At 36.0% G+C, this 23384-nt stretch overlaps 2 protein-coding genes across 11 annotated transcripts; both read left to right on the top strand.

Annotated features, from left to right (window-relative positions):
• The first annotated feature begins 2733 nt into the window (after positions 1–2733).
• LOC103342765 (bifunctional 3-dehydroquinate dehydratase/shikimate dehydrogenase, chloroplastic-like) lies at positions 2734–13449 on the top strand. 5 transcript variants are annotated; one of them, XM_089051853.1, is made up of 14 exons: positions 2735–2886; positions 2964–3103; positions 3392–3537; positions 3922–4160; positions 4772–4877; positions 5587–5805; positions 6546–6892; positions 7010–7073; positions 7234–7339; positions 7436–7579; positions 8881–9029; positions 12483–12645; positions 12762–12807; positions 13026–13449. In XM_089051853.1, the coding sequence occupies exons 3-13, from the start codon at positions 3514–3516 to the stop codon at positions 12797–12799; spliced, it is 1599 nt and encodes a 532-aa protein (XP_088907979.1). In that variant the 5' UTR covers positions 2735–2886; positions 2964–3103; positions 3392–3513; the 3' UTR covers positions 12800–12807; positions 13026–13449. The 5 variants fall into 5 exon arrangements, with proteins under 5 accessions (XP_088907984.1, XP_088907979.1, XP_088907976.1 ...); XM_089051850.1 differs by having other exon boundaries at positions 3227–3537; XM_016796871.2 differs by having other exon boundaries at positions 2738–2886; positions 3000–3103.
• Positions 13450–17592: 4143 nt separating this feature from the next.
• On the top strand, positions 17593–22220 carry LOC103342764 (bifunctional 3-dehydroquinate dehydratase/shikimate dehydrogenase, chloroplastic-like). Of its 6 annotated transcripts, none has more exons than XM_089051832.1 (13): positions 17593–17751; positions 18053–18297; positions 18419–18524; positions 18620–18838; positions 18911–18949; positions 19091–19437; positions 19520–19583; positions 19696–19804; positions 19886–20038; positions 21102–21250; positions 21469–21631; positions 21738–21782; positions 21900–22220. In XM_089051832.1, exons 1-12 carry the CDS (start codon positions 17650–17652, stop codon positions 21779–21781), a joined length of 1740 nt encoding a protein of 579 aa, XP_088907958.1. In that variant the 5' UTR covers positions 17593–17649; the 3' UTR covers position 21782; positions 21900–22220. The 6 variants fall into 6 exon arrangements, with proteins under 6 accessions (XP_088907958.1, XP_088907956.1, XP_088907970.1 ...); XM_089051830.1 differs by having other exon boundaries at positions 21887–22220; XM_089051844.1 differs by lacking the exon at positions 18911–18949.
• The last annotated feature ends 1164 nt before the right edge of the window (positions 22221–23384 follow it).

The raw sequence follows: 23384 nt of genomic DNA, 5'->3' as shown, positions 1-23384 counted from the left end.
AGATTTTTGTTGCTGGAAACACCATTTTGGGTTTGCCCCCCCTAGCCCTCCCCTTGGGCACCTTGCTAGAAATGCTCTTAGAGGAGGATACTCACCTAAAAATACGGTTTTGTCTCTCAATTTCAAGGAATAATACACAGACTTTGATGGATGGACCATCTTGGTACAAAATAAAGTTTAAGGACGTTTGAAATGAAAATTTTAGTTGGTGGACCAAAATGATACTGGAGCAATAGTTGGGGGACCATTTAGATCATTAACCCTTATTTTATGCATTTTAAGTTACGCACTCGCCTTTGAATTCTTTATTTTATTCACTTTAAATTACACACTTTATTTTATTCATTTATCTTTAAATTATATTTAAATTTAAGCACATTTACTTTATGCACTTGTTTTTCGTTTCACCTTCAATCTTCATATCTACCTACTCCACATCATTTGGTCGCTCACATAAAGCCTTGACCCCGAGATAGTGAAAGAACCTATGCCGTGAGGAGGTTCCTTACTTGGCCGAACAATCGTTTGATTAAAGTCAGATTTTGAACGCAACATACACTCACATTCCATCTAAGCCAAATTCGTGGCTTGGCAGTGACACGCCCCGCACTCAAAAAAGAAGAATGACCAAAAGTTCCTTCCGTCGGCCGCCTCGACCGAAAAAAGGGAAACAAAGGCAAACATGCAGTATGTAATAGAGTAATAGCTGTCTCAATCACATGACAATTTTTCCTTTTTGCAATATCATCTTGTTGTGGAGTGTATGGACAAGATAACTGATAAATGATTCCTTTTCAAGCAAGAAACTCAACAAACTCTCACCACCCCCATCACTTTGGTAATATTTAATTTTGGCATCAAACTGAGTAGTTATCAACATATAATTTGACAAAAATATTGATAGGATTTTTAGTACCTGCGCAAACAAGGTTAAAATCACTGAAAATACTTGCAAGAATACAAGGTAATTGTAGTATAAATGCTCATGCAAGGTCGTTGTCCCCAAAGATTGTTTGACTGATCTGTAATTAAACTAACTCTTAATTAATAACTAAAATAGATTTTATCAAAGATTTGAAGTTTATGAATTTGAAAAGATTAAACTAACAGTAAAAGAAATCTGAAAGTTGGGAAATAGTAACAGCAAAGAAGAAAAACGATTTCTTTTTAAAGACTAACAATTTAGAGAAAACTAGGGTTTAGCCAACACCGTCGCAATCCTATGCAATTCTATCAATTACTTATGAATTTCCACATATATGCTTTGAAGGTTAGGTTTTCCTAATGCATATTTTCCTTGTGATGTTCAAGCGAAAACATATATCTAACATGCAATCCGTCTGTGATGTTCAGATCAAATATAAACATGCAAGACTCATTAAGCTTTGTGAAAACCCTTTGAAAAACCATGCAACCCCTAAGAGCGTGATATTCGCCTTAAGTGAACTTACAATTACTAATCACAAGAAGCCCTCCTCAATTTCAGGGTGATGTTCCAACAGAAATTGCATCAAATTACTTGTCTACATATCCTAATGGTGATCAGTCATTAAAATAGATAGATAGTTTTAAACACAGTGATTAATAATTCAAAGCAAACATGCATCCATTCATAAGCAAATTAATAAAACTACATATTCATACTAAGGCTTACGGCCTCGCCCTAGCAAAGGGAATTAGTTACACATAATCATAATTGAAATCCAAGAAAATATCATTCGAATGAGTAAGAATGAAAACACCTGAAAGTAGCGAAAATCCAAAACCCTAGCAATTTCTCCCAAAGCCGAAAAAAAGTTCTAAAAGGAGATCCCTTAAATTCTGTGAAAAGGAGCTTAAATACCTCCTAAAACCTAGCTACCCAACGCCCACAAGGAAACTAAGTTAAAGTAAAATAAGATTAGGAAATAAAGTCCAAATTGGATTAGGAGAATCTGCCCATAATCTGCCCAGCCACGTTTTAGTCTCAAATCTCCCCCAAATCTGGCCCAGGATAGCTCGTTTTAAAGATAAAAATATTCCGAACACTTCTACATAAGGCCACGAACCCATCCGAGGTCATCTTGGGCTCTAAAATCGCAATAAAAGCCCAAAACGTCACTATTCCAGCATAGCGCACTGCTCCTTCATTTATTCGCCAGGAAATCATCGCTTGGTGGAAAAGTCTGATATTTTGATACGATCAAGCTAAGTGACTCACGTACGTCCTCCAACTGGAATTACTCCAAAATTCGTCCATTTGATTATGTTTTGCTCCAGAGGAAGTCGAAAGTCCTATATTGAAAGTATAATTCAAAGTATCAAAATTCTTCCAACATATTAACCAAAATATACTAAGAATGAGGTTAAATATATAATATAAAATCGACTCATCAAATATCAAACACATCTCATTTAATGATCATTGGATAAAGCTACATATAACCAGTGCCTTCATCTACAAAAGTCACATAGTATCTGTAACCACCAAATGAACAGTAATCAAAGCAGGCCCCAATACATCACTATGCAATCTCTTGAAAGGAATACGTGCTTTATCATTCTTATTAGAAAATGGCAATTTATGCATATTGCCATGTAAACAGGAACAACAAAGACTTCTAGAAGAATCATCAAGAACATACAAGGCAGAGGCAGTAAGTATACCCTTTACAACTTCATTGGTTGGATGTCCTAACCTCTTATGCCACAGTGATGATTTCATTTGCTAACCAACATAAGCATCTTTATTAGCAGTAAGATGACAAGTACACAGTTAACCGACAACATAGCTAACTGCATATTCAAGTTGCAGAAAGATTGAAATTTGAAACCCTCACTCCCTCTTTCTCTGAAACTCCCAACTGCAAGGACTGAGAAGCATCACTGGTCTTTCTTCCTTATACTGTAAGATTTTATTTATCTCAATTTTGTAGAATTATTTATATTATGTGATACAGAGCATTGAACTTTATGCTGTGAAGAGAACGAGAAGATTGATGCTTTGGTTTCTCGGGCAGAAGGAAAAGAAAGAAGAAAAAGGAAGAAGAGGAGGAAGAAAGAAGAATCCAACCCAACCTAACCTTCTTCGCCAAGGAACACCTCTCGCAGCACCAACCACCAGGTCCAGCAACTCCAGCTACTCCAGCTTCTTATTTTTAAAATTTGTTTTGTTTTTCGTTTTTTTCCAGATTTTTCCTTTTTCTTTAAATTTTTTTATTCTTGGGGAAACGGGTTATATTTTTAGCCCGTTGGTTGTATCAAATGGGTTTACAAGATACGACGTGAAAAGGAAATAAACGCCCACCAAACTCCTTGACCCGCAAACACGACCCGTGTGCTATCTACAAAACAAAGGAAATAAACGCCCACCAAACTCCTTCTTGACCCGCAAACACGACCCGTTTGCCAGGTCTCAACAGCTAAAAAAGAGAGGAAATAAACGCCCACCAAACTCCTCCTCGACGCCTGCAAAGACCCTCTCGGACCAAAAGGAGCGTCTCTGCTTGTTTCAGACCCTCACTCACAGAAGCAATGGATTCTATTCAAAACATTTTGGTAAGCAACTCTTCTTAACAATTACTAAAAACCTACCTTATGGAAATTTGATTGAAACTTTCTGAATCCCAGTATTTTCTCTCAGCACAAAAGGAAGATAGAAAACTTGAAAGAAAGCAGAATAATTTTGATAATCTAGTTTGTGTTACAATTTCTTATGTTAGTCTCTCTGTCTGATTGGCTGCCAAGAAAATTAGTACGAAATGATAAGCTTCTAGATAAGCTTCTAAATTGTCAGATTGTTACGTATTTTCCTGCATTGTTGTGTTAACCAACCAAATAGATATACTTGAACTTTGTTAGATCAGATTCAGAGCAATTGTACCTGCCCTAGTGTGAATGTTGTCTCATTTCTACATTTTTTTTTTTGGGTGGGAATTTCAGCTTGCTTCTTCTGGTGGCCTTCAAGCGGGAAGTAAAGGAGTGAGGAGGAGTTCAACCCTAATTTGTGCTCCAATAATGGCAGAATCAGTTGATAAGATGTTGATTGATATGGGCAAGGCAAAAACCCTTGGTGCTGACCTTTTGGAGATTAGATTGGATCATTTGAAGGCCTTCAATGACAATGTTGATCTCAAGACCCTTATTAAAGAATCCCCTTTGCCCACTCTTTTCACATATAGGTATTTTACCGAAGATTTCTTATATGATCGAGCTTGTTTTATGATAGGTGCTTTTCAAATTTGTTGTTGTAGTAGTATTAGTGTGTTAGGGATTTGAATTGGTTCTATTGGGTGGATTCAAGTAGTGCACCAGAACCAAAGTATTGTTAAAATACAACAAGTTATAAACTCATTATGATCAAGAAGTGTGAAAGTGAAGCAAAGATAAGTTCGGTTCAAAATTAGTTGGAAAAACTGGTCAGTAATGGGTGTTTCGTGTTTAATTAGTATTCTAATGTAAAAATTTATAGTGACTTCTGGATCAGGAAAGAGTGTGATTGGTCTATGACTGATGAATAAGTCAATAGGCACATGTATTATATGCATATAGATCAATTTGGGGACAATCAGAATTTATCCAAAAGAAATTAAAACAACAAACAATTAAAACTGTGTGAAGCCTGATGTGCCCAATACCCGTTTCGCAAAAGTACTTGACATTGCCTTATATCTAGCCATGTGTTTCTTTGCTGATCATTAACAATTTTGTACTGTGATCACTAACAATTTTGTACTGTGATCACCCTAATAATCTGCCAGCGAGGTCATATATCATATTATGTATTTTGTAGACCAAAATGGGAAGGTGGTCAATATGATGGTGATGAAAAAGATCGACTTGATGCACTTCGCTTAGCGATGGAGCTTGGAGCTGATTACATTGATGTCGAGCTTCAGGTTCCTCTCTTATAAATGTATAACTATAAAACGTTTATGATGTTTGGCATGATGGAATCATAAGACGTGTAACATGATCTCTTCCGTCCTGTCCTTCATTGATGCTAGATTCTGTGATTATAATGAGAACTTATTGAGGACTTTCCTTTTCCTTTTTGTTTTTAAGTTTTTAAGTTTTTTGTTTCTTTGTTTGTTAGGATGATCCAAAAATTCACATGCAGGTGAAAAACATCAATTTTCCCTATTTAACAAGTACTTGAACAAAAAAAATCGATCACATCTCATGGATGAAAAAATATAATACAGAAACAAAGGGAAAGCGATAGCGTTTTATTCCTCCCAAGTCCAAACTATTGAAATTTTTTTCAAGAGCTTATTATTGATTGCTGGATGTGTTATTAGAACTCTAAAACTTGTGCATTGCAGTATTGATGGAGAAGCCTGTGAATACATGTATTCTTTTATGCTTAATATTCTTACTATTGCCATCATGACAAAGATATTCAAATGATATTTATCTTTCCTTTTCCATTTTAAATTTGTCACACTGGGATTGTAAAACTTGAATTACCTATTTTCTTTTGTTTATACTGGAAGAGATCAAATCCTTGACCTAACCCTTTTTCCCACCCTCCTCCCACACCACTTGGGCTAACCCCTAAGGCTTAAACCTGAATTACCTTTTAAAATGTTATTACCTTTCTTGAAGGTTGCTCATGAATTCATCGACTCCATATATGGAAAGAAGCCTGAAAAGTTTAAAGTTATTGTCTCTTCTCACAACTATCAACATACTCCATCTGTTGAGGCTCTTGGAAATCTTGTTGCAAGAATACAAGCCACTGGAGCTGACATAGTGAAGATTGCAACCACTGCCTTGGATATCACTGATGTAGCACGCATTTTTAAAATAACTGTGCATTCTCAAGTAAGCAGCTTAGGTGGTATGCTCTTGCATTGTACTTTTAAATCTTTGCCCACAGTTTCTATACCATGCCAAGCTGAATTTTAATCTGTTTTTGTAGTTACCATTTTATAATGCCAATATTTAGGATATGAAGTTGATGGATTTTGTAATCGACTGTATACATAGAACATATCTATGCACATATGTATGGTTGACTGAGGTGTGCATTTTTTATTATTTCTGCTAGTAGTTACACTCTTTAAACATGTGCCTTGGCACAGCATTAAGTTACTCCGTTGCAGTTGCTAGTGTTTGAAATGGGAGACAACCTTCCCTCAAGTGGGGATAAGGGTATTTACATCTGACCTTTTCTAGACTCTAGAATAGTGTGAGCCTCGTGTTCCGGGCCACCTTAATACTATGTGAATGTCACTGGATAGCATTTCCGTTTGTTTAAATGATTAATATGATAATAAGTAAAGCCTTCTAATCAAATAATTGGGGTTCATTCAGGGAATGAACGTTGGCAGATTACAGCTCTTGTTTGAGAACTGATCTTCTCATGAATTTATGAAGAGAAGGAGTGACATCTTACTCTCATGCAGGGTAGGAGAACAGGATGCAAAGAGACTTGCATTACCCTGTCTCTCTTCATCTGTGGGCGCACACATGTGTGCCTGCATGAAATGTCTTCTCCTTGAGTCGTTGCATTTTTATTCTTCATACAATAAGAAAAAACTGACTCCTTCATGGAATTTCAGGTCCCAACGATAGGACTTGTAATGGGTGAGAGGGGTTTGATTTCACGGATACTTTGCGCAAAATTTGGTGGTTATCTTACTTTTGGTACGCTTGACTCGGGAATAGTTTCAGCTCCTGGTCAACCTACTATGAAGGATATATTACATCTATACAATTTTGCACAGATAGGGCCTGACACAAAAGTGTTTGGCATTATTGGAAAGCCTGTCAGCCACAGCAAATCACCTTTTCTGTACAATGAAGGATTCAAATCAGTAGGTTTCAATGGAGTTTATGTACATTTGTTGGTAGATGACATTGCAAAGTTTCTCCAGACTTACTCTTCAATGGATTTTGCTGGATTCAGGTTCATTTTTCTATTGCTCATCCTTAATGTCAAATAGAAATTGTAGTATCTATATACAGTTTTTTCGTGCTCTTTTTACATCATGATCACAGCTTGTAGTCTTCATTTCTAAAACAGCATTACAATTCCCCACAAGGAAGCTGCACTTAAGTGCTGTGATGAAGTAGATCCAGTTGCAAAGGTACTGAAGAAACCATTCATGTTACGATGCTGATATTCTTCATCTGAGTACTTGGCTTACCTTTGAGTCATGCTAATACATGTCTTCTTCTTTTTTCAGTCATATTTTTTGATAATTTTTTATTTTTTTATTTTTTATTTTTATGGTGATCAATATTCAGTCAATAGGAGCTATTAATTGCATTATAAGGAGACCAACTGGGAAGTTATTTGGGTTCAATACGGACTATGTTGGGGCTATTTCTGCTATTGAGGATGGACTGACAGGTTTGATCATGTTGTACTAGCTAAGTTTTCATCTTTCTTTATTGTGGCAAGAATCTTTCTGTAAGGTGTTCTGGGTCCAACTCTTCTTTTCTACAGGTTCACATAAAAGTGGCAGTATAACTGGTTCACCTTTAGGTGGTAGGCTTTTTGTTGTTATTGGTGCTGGAGGTGCTGGCAAGGCGCTTGCTTATGGTGCAAAACAGAAGGGAGCAAGGATTGCAATTGCTAACCGCACTTATGGTTCAGTTCCAGCTTTTCTTTCTTTCTTTTATTAGTTCATAAACTATTTGTTTTCATCTATCCTTTCACACCATTTAATTAACTTTTTTTTTTTTGGGGGTGTTCTTTCAAATGGCTGATCAGAATAGTAAAATACCCACTTATGCATCATCTCAGCACTCGTTTCTTTATTTTTTTTATTAATTAAAAAAAGTAGATTATAAGTAAATATGGTTGAAGGGCAGAATCATTTATTTGGAAAAAGCAATTAAGGATAAATCAAAAGTATGATACAAGTTCGGGGTGGATTTTGGGAATTACTCTATTGTAGAAGATGGAGATCCTTTCTAATTGAGATTTGCCACCATTTCAATTGTCTCATTTTCCTTAAGTAGTATTGTTTTATGTGTCTCCAACCCGCGTTTGAGTCATCTCTTTGATTAATTTCACTTTGATGATTTTGTTGTTTGAAATATCCTTATTGTTTGTTTTCATAATGTTAAACCCTTAGGCTTTACGACACACTACGTAATTGTTCTTTGCCCTTTCTCATTGGCATAATGTCATAGCCTAGTTGGACTTATTATGGGATTTTGGTTGAGTGCATCAATATGTTTTTCCTAGGAGGGTTATTTAGGACAGAACTCAACGCTTGCTTTTGGAATGGTAGTGTTGGTAAGGCCTTTGGAGCTTAGGTGATTGCCGTGATGTACATTTCTTTCATATAGGGTGGGAATGCTACAGTGCGTTCCTCTGGGTATAATGGTGGCTTTTTTGCGAGAATTGAGCTGATGTCAGAGTCAGGTTGGCATTTTATAGGGCTATTTAGAATTGTAAGAAGATTTGATTCATTTGCTGGATGAATGTCTTTATTTATGCAGGTCTCTGGCATCTTGTGCCATTTTGCTCTAGTTTAGGCATTGATAACTTTTGAGAAGATTGTGTCAGATGTTTGATATGACCAATCTCTTTGAACTAAGTGCACATATTGAAAAAAATTTGATACCATGGATCCAATTCAACCTGTATCCTTTCCTATGTTCTGAGAAATATATCAACTACTTTGACATCAAAATTATGACATTCAAAGCTTTGTGCAACCTTTGAAGTGTGCTTTATTGTAGTTTATAGTATGATGTTCTAAAAATGGAGTGCGCTGCACCTCAAATCTTTGCTTGACATTTTGTGCAACCTTTGTATAGCATGTTAGCTACAAACCTTGTTTTTAAAAAATAAAAAAATATTCTCCACTTCCATTTTCCCATTCAAAAACGAATCAAAGTGATTTTGTGTTCTCATGGTTGATTTTTATTTTGTTCAAGATCGAGCCAGAGAACTTGCAGACACAATTGGAGGAGATGCTTTGTCTCTTGCTGATTTAGATAATTTCCACCCAGAGGAGGGCATGATTCTTGCTAACACAACATCTATTGGAATGCAACCAAAAGTTGATGAGACACCCATTTCTAAGGTTTGGCGCCCTCCCATTCTGTTGAATTATAAATCATTGGCTGGCCTTGTATTAAAATATTTGATCATATTTGAATTTGCATATGACCGTTATGACTGTTATGTTCAGAAAAATGTGGACAGCCATATGAATGCATTAATTCTTTTTAGTTCTACCAACTTAAAAGAAATTTTCTTAAAATGTTTTCTTTTTGTGAAGTTTTTCATTGTAACACACTTGTGTGCAACACCTAGCATTCTAAATTCAACATTCTTTTAACTTGACAAACTTTTAGGTATCTTCGTAAATAACATAGTGAGATTATTGGTGAACTGGCCAACAGAAATAAAAACTCAACACAACTTTGAAAGGATAGAGTTAGCACAATTTGTTAAATAGATGAAAGAAAGTTACTTCAGATGATTTTATCGTTTGCAATCAATGCCAGGGTAGAATGTGGTAGTAAGTGTAGCTAACATGAAGATGCCTAAGAATAATTTGGATTAATGTGAATGAGGATTTCTGACTATGCATTGTTGGTGGTATGCTGGTACCATAATGTATGGGGATATCTAGTGTACATGGAGAAAAGGAGCTAAAAATGCATCTCCAAGGAGTTGATATATGAAATAGTAGTGCATTCAGATTTGACACATACATGACTCGGCTTATCACCATCTAACCTGACGAAGTTTTGTGAAAATTTGGTGCATACAACATATCTTTCAAACTGCATAAACCTCAATTCACAAACACATGAACACTTAGGTCTCCTTTGGTAACCATGTAGTTCTCACTTTTTAGCTAGAGATAGAGAACAACATATGGGAGAATTGAGGGAGAAAGGAAGGAGAAAGAAGAGAGGAGGGAGGGAGGATGGAGAAACGAAAGATTGTATGAAACAAAACTTGAAAAACAAAAATCACTTTTTGAACTTGTTTTTAGCTTTCGTTTTCTGTTGCGTTACACTAGATTTTCTCCTTCCTCCCTTCTCCTCCCTCTTTTATTATTTCTCCCATATATTTTCCTTCTATTTGTAAGTTAAAAACCAAATACTGAAATGGCTGCCGACCTGCATTAATGCCCGAACTGTTTAGCCGGAATCAAACAACTCCAATAAAAATTGGGGTTTTTTTGTTTGGGTTGTTTGGGTTAACCTAAAACCCTGGCAATCCTAATGGACAACTTTCAAGATTGGTCCACTGTCAAATTTCTCTAACTTCCAAGTATTATCAATTTAAGGCACGTTTTGACTTTGAGATCTATAGGTTCCTCCAAACCAAATTCCAATCTTAAGCTATGTGTGTCAAGCGTAGTGTGTGCTTATAAGCAAAAATGCGTAACTCAATGCTGTGATTCATTGTCTCTAGTCTTGGTGCTTTGGAGTCTCTGCCCCATTTTCTTTATATCTTTGTTAACGTACTTCACCCTCCATTTGGATTTTATGACCCCCTATGCTCATGTCATGACTTAGGGAAGTTCACGCCTCTATATCCCAAAGTACTAGTTACTAATGAGACTCCCTGCAATCGCGTACATAACGTATATCGACCTAGAAAAGCATACACCACCTCAGTGATATACCCTAAAGGGACTAGTTACTAATGAGGCTCCTTGCAGTCGTTTATATAGCCCAGATCTACCTAGTACAAAACCGAAATGGGATTCAACACATGCTAACCCAATCTGGAGTATCACAGTTTTAGGATTTCTACGATTAATGAAATTTGCCATACCTAAAATCCTAAATTCTACTATCTCCTCCTTTAACAATTTTATGACAAACCTAAGTTAGGAAACCCACACATTTAATCTCATACAAATAAGTCTTCATCAACATATTCACTCATACCTAGAAGTGTGGGTTTATTATTTAATAGGATCAAATGTGTAGTGTGTGAACTATATTGAGCTATGTAAGTTGAGTATCAGTGCCTACTACCCTTATACACAAAAATGGCAAGTTAATCATGATCCACAAGCAATAGAAACAGACAAAGATTAGAGAAGTGAAGCTTACCCGTGATTTCTTTCACCATTGAAGAGGTGAGCAGACTCACAAACATCCACTGCACTAATACTGAGAAAAACTCTCTGTTGCCGCTTTGAAAAAGGAGGAGAATCACCCCTTCACCTATCCACAGCCTTTGTTAAGCTTTGGGTTTCACCCTTCTTTTGTAAGATGCAAGGTGTATTTGAAAAAGCATGCAACGGCTTTTTTTCTGTACTTCAAATTTTGAGTTTTCTAAAGGATTGGTCGACAAGGGTACGGATAAACCCCAAGGATTGATCGACTGAGGTAAGTTACTGGTCAACCACAATGATTGGTCGGTACATCGAGATTCTTTGTGTCTTTTATTGGAGACCTCTGTTCAACCAGTAGGTTGTCTTAGCTGACGCTGATAACCAGCCAATGGCCCAGTCGACCAAAATACCTTCTGGATGATAAGAATGTCATTCTAATCAGTTTTCTGTGTTTTGATTTTCCTACTTCTATCTGTCTACTTGAGTTCTAATTTTTCTCCAAGGGTCCTAGACATGTTCTAAAATATTGTGGTTTATCCCAGACCCTGTAGACCTAACCTACCTCTATGTCTTGGTCAAGAAACTTATCCTAGTTCGGTCTTTCTAATCCTAATCTAGACCTTGAAGTACTCTTGCAGCCGCACTCAACTGTCTTAACTCTGTTTTGATTGTGGTAGTTCTCTCTTGATGTCACCTTTAATCTCAATGCTATTTGTTTGTTGGGGCCAGATTTTTACAATTTTTTTGTTTTGTTTCAGTTGGTGTGTTTTGTGCGTCTTTATGTTAAGTTTGTTATATCTTATGTTGAGTAATGATTGTCTTCTGTGGACCACTGGTCTACTTTGGTTGCACCTTTCAGTTTGTATTTTTATATATTGATTTTGTTTCCTAACAAAGAGGTTTGTTGGGCTCCCTTTCTTAATATCTTCGTTAACATACTGGACCCTTATCTGGATATCATTGTTGTTACACACTAGAAGCTTAAAGGGTAGGTTCTTATTTACCTGATCTCATTAAGCCATTGACCTTGGGGGGAAAAAAAAACCAATACCGCCCGTTTAGGTTTTGAGTTAAATGATTAAAGGCCACCCAAGAGCAAAACTATATGTGGAAAAAATCATTAATTCCTTTAATTATTCATTACCATATGATGAAATTAAGGAGGCAACCTCGATAGATTAAAACTAAGGAAACTGGTTAGTTAGGTCCTTGGGTTTTTACCAGATTCCAGTGTTTTAATTTTTTTTCTGGACAAAATTACCTGGAAAACCCATGCATCAATAATAGTCTTTGAAGATCGAACCTCAGACCTCTAGCTATGAAACCAACTTGCACCATATTCTATTGTTGTTTCATGTTTCACAAATTTGATCAAATGCTATTTAATGATTCATCAACTTGCTGTCACTTTCAAAGGCAATAGATTTCATTGACTTTCTGTTTTGGCAGCACGCTCTGAGATCTTACTCGTTGGTTTTTGATGCTGTTTACACCCCCAAAATGACCAGACTCTTGAAGGATGCTGAAGCGTCAGGGGCCATAGTTGTTAGTGGGTTGGAAATGTTCATTGGACAGGCATATGAACAGTTTGAGAGGTTCACTGAGTTACCTGGTAAGATTAACCTATATCACTTGTTAATATAGTTTCAATTTAATACAAAATTTACATTCTATCAACGTGGCATCAATTCTTATTGGCTATTTTCATCTTTGAACTGTAATTTGCAGCCCCAAAGGAACTCTTTCGGAAAGTAATGGACAATTAGCTCTTGAGGTTTGTTTAGCTAATTATTATTATTACTTTTATTATTTTCCTTGAGCAAGTTTGTGTGCATCTTTTTGACATTTTAACACCTCTTTGTTATTCAAAATACTTGTTATCGCTTCTTTGTATTGTTCGTGCCCAGGGATTATAGTTTTATGCAACTATCCATTGCTTTATACCGTGTCACCAGAGTCTTCTAACTCTGTTATACTCTACCCCTCTATCAGGCATAACGCTCTGTCATTTCTTTTCTGGAGCTTTCAGTCTGAAAGAATAAATACTTCGTGCATGCCAAACAGCCAAACACCCTTGCTGCTGGTAATGTCTTGTGTAACAAGCCACGGACGGGGTTGGGGATGTTCTAATGCAATTAGTCAAGCAAACACAAAATATGGAGCATTTTACCTTGAAAAGCTCAGGTTGTAATATAATTATGTGCATGAATTTGTGGGAAACACGAAAATAATGACAACTACATTAGAACTAAAAGAAAAAAAAAAGAAAAAAAAAATTAGATGACGTAGTTATGTTTATTTGATTTTTAGAATTAAGAAAAGATAACATGGTAGTTATGTTCCATAAAAGTAGGACCTATTATTTGATTTTGTTTTTAGTTTTAATTTTTTTAATATATAAAATATGAATTTATTATATTATCCTCATTTAATTAATAATTTCAATTCTTAATATTTAAATTAACCAAGGGTATTTTCTGGTATTTTGAATATTTCACAATTCTCTTTCTTTTGTTTTATATATATAGATGAAATGTTTATGATAAAAATAATGCCCTTACCTGAAGAAAAACAAGGACATCCTGATAGGGATGGTACAATAAATATATTACAAATTTATAAATAAAATGAGAGCAATGAATTTTTTTTTTTTTTTGGGACAAAAAAATGAGAGCAATGTTGCTCCTAATATCTACATATAAAATTTACACTCAATTTTATTCAACTTTATTTTCATTTGACATGGTTTGTTCAACTTGCAAAGAGAAAACCCTCAAACGGTACATGCAGTTCAGTTGCGAGGATCGAAATATCACCCACCACATGTTTTGTCATCGCTCTCTTACCAAGTGCCCTCGATGGTTAAGTACTACCACCCCAAAATTTGAAATTTAAAATCTAAAATCTAAGCGATTTACAAAAAGGCTAGATATCTCTCTTCTCTATATTAAAAGATGTCCCAAATTCAAATCCTCCTATCCCCCAATTTATTTATAAAAATAAAAATAAAAATTCTTGATTGAGCTTATATGTAATATGAACTCTATAACCATGTCCTCCTTATACAAATAAGTACAGCTAAAGTACATCAAACCCATAATGATAAAAATATAAAAGGCTGGCTGTTGGTAAAAATAATAATAATTGCTATATTTATAGATAGTTCAAAAATAAAATTACATTATAAATTTGCAAATAATAAAAGAAAAATATAATTCAAAGTATGAAAACTTTACAAATAATTGAGTCTAGAACTTGACACTATATTCTTAAGACGAAATTGTCTGCTCACTAGTGCTTCTAGGATTTATTTGGCAAATGTGTCCTAAGATACAACAATCGAATTCTTGTGCAAGCAACACTTCAATCCCCGAAGAAAAGCAAACTCAAGCTATGTTTTAATTCTCACATTAAAACTTCCTATTTCTAAGAATGAAAAGTGTAGGAGTACTTTTGTTCCAGCAGTCTGACGAATGGACTTGGGCTACCATAAAAAAAGAAAAGAAAGATCCCAAGTATCGAGTTTGAAATCAAGCTCCCAAAAGAGTTTTCGAAAAGTCTGATGAAACTTTAAAAAAATATTCTTAGGTTCTCTTCACCAATAGTCAAGTAAACATGATAAATCGATTAATGGCTTAGCTTGAGGAGTTTGTGGCATGGGAGCTAAGCTTTCACAAGTTTAGCAATTTGAGAGAGAGAGAGAGAGAAGCATGAATTTTCCACAGAGAACAAAAGTTTGAAGTAAGGCCGAGAAGAACTAGAACGATTTCTATCTTAAAGGAAGAAGATAAAACAAACGAAGAAGGAGATTGGGTGGCTTGAGTAAATTCTCAGATGCTTGACAAAGCTTGGTCATGCTTCAAATGGTGATTTTGTTGGGTAGAAGGGGCCCCATTTTATAGGCATGAAGAACCCTAATTTCATATGATCTTCTCATTCCTTTTCCTTTGGCAGCTCCCACTTAATTCTATTTTGGTAAAATTCTCCTCTCAAGGTGCGTGGGAAAGGAACCCTTTGTGGTTCCAAGGATTTGATGCAGCTGGACCTCCCTACAAGGGTGAGGCGCCACTTGCTTTCTCTCAACATTTTTCAAAACATAGCTTGCAACGGGAAAGAAGATGGATGAAGTTTTTGCCCGCTAGGTCTTCTTCCTACACTCATGGATTACTGTTGGTTCCTGTCATGGCTTCCTACTTAACCATCTTGGAGTCCTAACAAGGAGGGAGCACGGCGCCAGCTTTTTACAAGTCGGGGCTGGGCTTATGTGCAACATTGGGTTGTTGGCCTATTATTTCTAATGGGTTTTCGTCAAACAGCTGGAAAAGGTTTTTGTTAATTTTAGACATTCTATTGATGTGGGTTGGGCTAAGTATTATGGTAGGCCACTGGATGTTTTCCTAAAGCATGGGACCATTTTCTCTTTTCTCTCATGCTAACCCATGTGTTTGGGTTTTAGGAACGGGCTTGAATTTTAATGTCTCCAAGTGGCTTAAAACTTGCGTTCCTCAAACCTTCAATGGACATTGTGATTGCTTGTTCCCTTCTATACCACAAACTTCTCAGTAAGCCCAAGTTAATTTTGTGGCTTGGGCCCAATTAAGCTCGTGGCAAGTCTTGGAATTAGAATAATGCCTTTTCTTGCATGATGCCTATGCTTGTGCTTGAGTTTTATTATGCTGTGATAGGCTATAATCGGGCCAAGTAACACCAAAGGGATATGTGAGCGTGGTTTTGTAATGTTGGAATGCTCTTGGCCCTTTTGTATGTGCTTGCTTGGCATGATACGTGACTTGTAGCTTGTATTGGCAGATCCTACAAAATCTCTTTTGTCCCGATTGAGCTTCTTTTGAGTCATTTTATTTGTGTTGAGCCAAGAATTAATTTAGGCTTAGCCCCTTGAATTTTTGAGCCTCAACAAAAAGTAAAAAAAATACTAGTAAGGTCTCTATACTATGTGTTGCCCCATCAGTATTCAAGTCCCACTTCCAATAATTCCATATTAGTGGAAAATCTATAAATTTAAGAAGATCTAAAGTTTGCTCTGGTCCTGAGTGTGGGGATAGCCTCTCCCTCGGCTACCCTTTTTGTTCATCTAAAACAATGAAAGACACAACTTAAATGAATTGATGGGGACTTGCCTTTATTTATTTATATCTGTCAGATGCCTCAGTTTGAAAAGGACACAACTTTCACCCAAAAAAAGAAGAGAGAAGGACACAACTTAAAACTGATGGTCCATTATAATAGACATGACAGAAAACTAACAACTCTTCGTATGAAGTAAAACTTCCATGTAACATTCCAGATAAAAAAAATAAAAAAAACCTTCCATGTAGCATGTTTATTTTCGTACATTTTTTTTCTCTCTCTCTCTCGATATAAAAGGAAAAAATATCTAAAAAAATGTACATGAAGCATGAGACAGGCAAGTTTTTTCGCTCCGCAACAATTACAACCTCCTAAATGTATAAAAAAATATATAAAGGCCTTTGAAAATCCTATAGAATTCTAAATGAAATGGTGAGACTTGTCTTCTATATTTATAGGCATTTAAGATGCCTCAGTCGGCACTGTAAAATAGACACGTACGGTCACAGCCTCTGTCCTTTATTATTGAGTCATCAGAATGGTTCAAACAAACCGGCACGCTAATCAACAAAATATCAGCAGACCTGTTTTCGTTACAATACAAAACATGAACATTTTGTTTTAATATTATTTTAATTTGGCACACCACATGGGTGCTCTGGTTAAAATGTACCAAGTTTCAGAATCATTTCGCCACATGTTATAACACTAATTTCCAATTTTAACACCAACTAGTCTTCTTGCGCAATCCAATTGAGTTTGGTTGGTCTAGTTTCTTAAATTTTTTGACCAGCGGCTGAGACGGCTCAATCATATTGTGGAAGTTCTGATACACGTGATATTTAAAAAGGAGAAATTGAACTTGTAAAATTTAGATTCTTTTAAAGATGCTATAAGGTTCAACGTACATACAAATAAAGAGTGTTATTAAACGAATCTTAAAATTAACTGAGTACACACTATCATACAATACCAAATTCATTCCTATTGTTCTTACTCCTCCACCGTTTATATTAACTCTCCAATAAGTTTGAAATCTCTACGTTTGATTAGAGGTGAATATAATAAGTAAGGTGTACTAATTGAAATTATATTTGTTTCACAATTAAATTTATCTTTTTTGATAATTTTATATTAGGATAAATTAGTAATTCAATAAATAATTTAGTAGTAGTGTAGTGTGTACTCAATTAATTTTAAGGTTCATTTAACATCGCTCTAAATAAAAACTCTTAATTACTTAAACTACAAGCCATTTATATCGTAGTTTCTAAGTTTATATACACAAATATCATTTCGATCAAGAAAAAAAAAACTTTCACATGAATTTGCTATACCAACATGATGGACTTACTACCAACCCGTTGTGATGTGGGGTGGGTCATGGCTCACGCACCGGAACCCTCAATAATTCGGACCCCTTGCCCAAAAGAAGGATAATATCAGAATTTGACATCCCAATCAGGTAATGCCACGTAGGTACCTATAGTATAAGAGAGGACGGTTCAAATCTCCCTCTTAATTACAGATGCGCAACACGGCACTCTGTGCTTTGACATTCTTTCCCACTCTTTCTCATATCTCTCAGCTGAGCTCTCTTCTCTTCCATTCATTCTCTTGTGACATTATGGTAACTGCCTCTATGCCTTTTGATCTTCCTTTCCTCCTTTCGTCTTTGGGTTCATGAATAATCTGAAGTACATTATCAGATATTTGTCTATCTGATTCGTTGCCAAGAAAATAAGTAGGAAACAGAGAAGCTTATAAACAGTCAAACGCTACATATTTTCCTGCAATTTTCTCAGCAACCAAACAGATATCATATATATACTTGTCTGATAAAAGGGAAAACAAGAAAACCATAGAGTGTTTTGCACCGACAATTATGTGAACAGAATTTTCTCACTGTTTTCTTTTTGGTTGAGTTTTAGCTTAGTTCTTGCTCTGATGCCCTGAAAGTCGGTGGTGAGGGGATGATGAGGAGGAATTCGACTCTAGTTTGTGTTCCGATAATCGCCGAATCAGTGGGTGAGATGGTGACTGATATGGGCAAGGCAAAAGGCCTTGGTGCTGACCTTGTAGAGATAAGATTAGATTATTTGAAAACATTCAATCACAATGAAGATCTCAAGCGTCTAGTTAAAGAGTGCCCTTTGCCCACACTGTTCAGCTATAGGTACTTTCCCCAAGAGTTCCTTATATTATTGAGCTTGTTTTATGGTAACCATAGCATTGTTGAGATACAACAAAGAATTTTCCAGCCAGCTCCTACCTGACATTATGTGTACTTTTTCTAGGCCCAAATGGGAAGGTGGTCAGTACGATGGGGATGAACAAAATCGACTCGATGCACTTCGATTAGCAATGGATCTCGGAGCTGATTACGTTGATGTTGAGCTTCAGGTTGCTCTCTAACAAATGTGTATAACTTGAAACAATTTTTGTTTGTTGTTAATGGCATAAGAGAAATTTGGCTCTTCTATTACTTGTCTTTGAAGGTTGCTCGTGAATTTATTAGCTCTATACAAGGAAAGAAGCCTGAAAAGTTAAAAGTTATTGTTTCTTCTTACAACTTTGAAGAGACCCCATCTGTGGAGTCTATTGGCAATCTTGTAGCAGCAATGCAAGCCACTGGAGCTGACATAGTGAAGATTGCAACCATTTGCTTGGATATAACTGATGTGGCACGCACTTTTCAAATCGCCGTTCATTCTCAAGTAAGCAGAGTAGGTAGTATGCTTTTTTGCATTGTGCTTTTTAAGATTTGCCCATCATTTCTTTTTGTTTAGGTACCGTCAGGATGTGAAGAATTGGCCCATGTCGGAAAGTTAAGAAATTTTGCCAGCGCTTATAAGGAGTTGGGCTACTCCCCCAGATTGCCAAACTTCCTTCAGATACCATTTTAATGATGCCAATCTATTTGAATCGTAGCTGAATGGATTTCTAACACACTTTATCTGGAATTTCAGGTTCCATTGATAGGACTTGGACTGGGTGAAAGGGGTTTGATTTCACGGATACTTTCTGCAAAATTTGGCGGTTATCTTACTTATGGAGTGCTTGAGCCAGGGACAGTTTCAGCTCCTAGTCAACCCACAATCAAGGATCTAATACATCTATACAACTTCAGACAGATTGGGCCGCACACAAAAGTGTTTGGCGTAATTAGCAAGCCTGTCAGCCACAGCAAATCACCAAAATTGTACAATGAAGTGTTCAAGTCAGTAGGTTTCGATGGAGTTTATGCACATTTGTTGGTAGATGACATTCAGAAATTTTTCCAGACATACTCATCCATGGATTTTGCTGGATTCAGGTTTAATTTTCTATCGAGTATTACTCTGTTCTTGCTCTTTTTACTTCAAGTTCACAGCTTGTATTCTTCGTTTCTTACGCAGCGTAGGCATCCCTCACAAGGAAGCTGCACTTAAATGCTGCGATGAGGTTGATCCAGTTGCCAAGGTAGTGAACAAAACCCTTCATATTATTAAGATGCTGGCAGTTTCTGTCGGACAAGTTTTGGCTGGCATTTAAATCATACTTGCTTGATTAAAATCTTGATCAAAATATTCAGTCAATAGGGGCTATAAATTGCATTATAAGGAGACCGGCTGACGGAAAGTTATTCGGATTCAATACCGACTATGTTGGTGCTATTTCTGCCATTGAGGAAGGACTGAAAGGTTTCCTCTAGCAATGCTTTTACTTGATTATTTGTTCTTGTAATGTGAAGCTTAGGGTTTTGCACACGTGTTTTTTTACAGGTTCACATAATAATAGTGGCAAGAACACAACAAGTGGTTCAGCTTTAGCTGGTAGACTGTTTGTTGTGATTGGGGCAGGTGGTGCTAGCAAGGCACTTGCTTATGGTGCAAAGCAGAGGGGAGCAAGGCTTGTAATCGCCAATCGCACCTATGGTTCACTTCTCTTTCTTTTTTACTGCTCATCAACTATTTCTGTTTTCACACACCATTTTCACCTAGATGATTGTTTTTGTTCGAAATATCCTTATATCATTTCGAGAAATTACCACAGAATAGTTTGACGGAAAACACCACTGGTGCAACGAGGGACCTAATTTGACGGCAATTGAAGTTATTATTGGAATTTAAGGATATAAATATAAATTGGACTACAATTTAGCCTAAAATCTATTTTGAAAAAGAAAAATTATTGAAACTGAAAATCATTGTTTTTTTTTAGTACAAACGATAGTCTAAACTATAGGAGAGGGGGTTTCTTACACAAACATACACTACTAAGATGACGTGGGGGTTTGAACCTAAGACTTCTTGCCTTCAAGTCAAGGACCTTTTTTATTGGGCCAGACCCCCTTGGCGGAAATCTTTATTGGGCATTCTATTTTCAAGTTGGGGTTTGCTTTTGGGCATTAGTTACTTTTTTGTGTTTTGGGCCTTTATGCTTTATTGTTACGTGAGTCTTGTTGGGCTTGGTGCCCTTTTTTCTTGTGGATATTGGGTTTATTTTCTGTTTAGTCCAGAGCCTTAGGCGTTTTATTGAGTTGTGCTGCTGCTCTTTATTTATGTTAAAGAACTTACAAGAGGCATATAGCTCAAATATTTAAGAGTAGTTGCACCGCAAACGGTTCGAAAACAAATCATAACAGATTATATACTTGTAAATCCTCTTTAGAAGAAAAAATAAATCAAACCAATATCAAAATATTTCTAGCTGAATGATTTTTATAAACAAACTTTATTAATTTGTCCCAAAAATCCCCATGTAATAAGTTCTTGAAGAAAGAACTCCTTATTGATAACACTCTTTCCAGACAAAGTCCTAACTTTAGAATATAAAGTGAATTACTTGCAAAACCTTATACATGATGCAATAACATTTGGCTAAATTATAATTTAGTTTTCTTAACTTTTGTTAAATATTTAAGAAAGAAAAAAACAGCGAGACTATTTATTTTCTTCCTGGTGATGACTTACAATTTATTTATTTGTCTTATTCAAGATCGAGCTAGAGAACTTGCAGACATAGTCGGTGGAGATGCTTTGTCTCTTGATGATCTACCTGACATTCCCCCAGAGGATGGTATGATTCTTGCAAACACAACATCTATTGGAATGCAGCCTAAAGTTGATGACACGCCCATTTCCAAGGTTTGAACTAACCAACATGTATTTTTTTTTTTTTATTTATACAAATGATAGGGACGGGGATTCGATGGAGGGGTGACTGCTTTTAACAACTTAAGCTACAAGCACTTTGCAACTAACTTGTATTTCTAACATGCATATAATTGCTCGTAATTGAAAATAAATAACTAATTAATTAAAGAAATTAAAGAGAATTAATGGGTTAATTTCCATTTTCGCAGCATGCTCTGAGATCATATTCATTGGTTTTTGATGCCATTTACACCCCCAGAGTGACCAGACTCTTGAGGGAAGCAGCAGAGTGTGGTGTCACAGTTGTTAGTGGGTTGGAGATGTTCATTGGACAGGCATATGAACAATTTGAAAAGTTCACTGGATTGCCAGGTAAAAATAAGCTATATATTGCGTATAGAATTCAAATTGTACCAAAAATATTGTCTCTATTTTGTTTCTCTTATTGTTTTTGTTTTTTTCGAACCGTAAATTGCAGCTCCAAAGGAACTGTTTAGAAAAGTAATGGAAAATCATTCTTGAGGTTAGTTTGACTAATTCTTTTATGTTTCCTAAAAAACGTGTGATTGATTTTCTTGAGCAAGTTTTTGTGGATCGTTCTTGAAATTCAGCATCTTCTAATTGCAGTCTGCGTACTTAGGGTTGATGCCTTGTGTTTCAAGTCAAGCAGCAGAGAAGAAAAGTAATTTCATCTCCTCACCTCCATGATGAGTGCTGGTAATAAGGTTTAATGCAACAAGGCACCGTTGCTTTCTTATACCAATCATCTCTATCAAAGATACCAGAAACGGCACCGTATTAGGTCTTTCATGGAGCTTATTATAGTCTAAAATAGTAAGTAAATTCTGTGTACCAATTACCAAACACCCGTGCTTCTTCTATTGATCAGCAGTGGGTGGATTTGTACGAGAATATGCAGTGAAATTAAAGAAGAAAGTAGGGATAGCCCCTACAGTTTCTATTTCCTAGAAGTCAAATTTAAACTAAAATGCCCCGTAAAATATAAAAGGTCATAATACTTCTACATATTTACATTTGTTTGCCACCAAACTTCAGTCAACTTGACGGTTTTGAAGCATGTCGCTAAGTCTTTCATTTATGATTAGTACTCATTTATAGCATATCAATGAGTTTTTTTTTGGGGAAATAGCTCTAAATGCCACCATTTTGTTAATTTTAACTTGAAATTCCACCTCCCCCTACAAATTTTGCAAATTTCACCTATAAATACATACTTATTGCCAACTTATTGGCCAGATAACACTTTTGGTCAGTTTTTGGTTTCTCTCTACTCTCTCTTCTCTCTCTCTCTCTCTCTCTCTCTCTCTCTCTCTCTCTCTCTCTCTCTCTCTCTCTCTCTCTCTCTCTCTCTCTCTCTCTCTCTCTCTCTCTCTCCATCTAGCTAACTACGCCTTTTCTCACGAAGAAGATCAAGAACAACCTAGTTTTTCCTCTTCCTCTCTGTTTTCTTCTCTACCCAAATCCAAACCCCAACTTCGTCTCTCTTCGAATCCCTTCTGCAACCTAAACAAACCCAAACAAAACCATCTTTTCTGAATATGACAGCATGTCTTGGCATTAGGTAGCCATTGTTTGAGCATTTTGGTCCAATTTTGGGGGGTTTTGAAGTCTGGGTTTACATGCCCTCTTCAAGAATAGCTTCTCCAGAAAATTAATTGTTGGGAATATGTAAGTTTTGATGTTAAATTGAATTTGATTATTGAAATTGGAATTGTGATTGATTTCGTCTGTATTTTGTGTAGAAAGTGAAGTATTGGGATTGATTTTGTTTGTCTGAAACAATAAATGTGTTTGTTCTTTGTCGATTGATTCTTGCATTTGGTATTGGGATTTTCTATGAACTTGTTATGATTATATCATAGTGAGGTAGCATCGTTGATTTGCTATTGCAATCGTATTGTGATTTTATTGTGGTCGTATTGTAGTGGTATTGCTTTTGGATTGCTATGGTATTGCTGTTATATTGATTTTTTTAGGTGTTTTATTGATATGTCACTGTAATTTACTAGGAATATATGTCGATATCATTTTTCTTTATCTGCTTGTGATTTGTGTAGGAGTTGAGATTATTCTTGGCTGAAGTATTATTTATGATCTCTCTCTC

This window comes from Prunus mume, linkage group LG1 (genome assembly GCF_029339155.1).
Source record: "Prunus mume cultivar Tortuosa linkage group LG1, ASM2933915v1, whole genome shotgun sequence".
Taxonomy (NCBI): domain Eukaryota; kingdom Viridiplantae; phylum Streptophyta; class Magnoliopsida; order Rosales; family Rosaceae; genus Prunus; species Prunus mume.
The sequence above is the reverse complement of the archived record's forward strand: the minus strand, read 5'-3'. Positions and strand labels throughout refer to the sequence as shown.

Bases quoted from the DNA above. Each gene is read 5' to 3' on its own strand.
- LOC103342765 (XM_089051853.1), top strand. From the start codon at position 3,514: ATGGATTCTATTCAAAACATTTTG. The intron at 3,538-3,921 runs GTAAGCAACTCT...TGGGAATTTCAG, and splicing joins ATTCTATTCAAAACATTTTG to CTTGCTTCTTCTGGTGGCCT. The intron at 6,893-7,009 runs GTTCATTTTTCT...TTTCTAAAACAG, and splicing joins ATGGATTTTGCTGGATTCAG to CATTACAATTCCCCACAAGG.
- LOC103342764 (XM_089051832.1), top strand. From the start codon at position 17,650: ATGCGCAACACGGCACTCTGTGCTTTGACATTCTTTCCCACTCTTTCT. The intron at 17,752-18,052 runs GTAACTGCCTCT...GTTGAGTTTTAG, and splicing joins CATTCTCTTGTGACATTATG to CTTAGTTCTTGCTCTGATGC. The intron at 19,584-19,695 runs GTAGTGAACAAA...CAAAATATTCAG, and splicing joins AGGTTGATCCAGTTGCCAAG to TCAATAGGGGCTATAAATTG.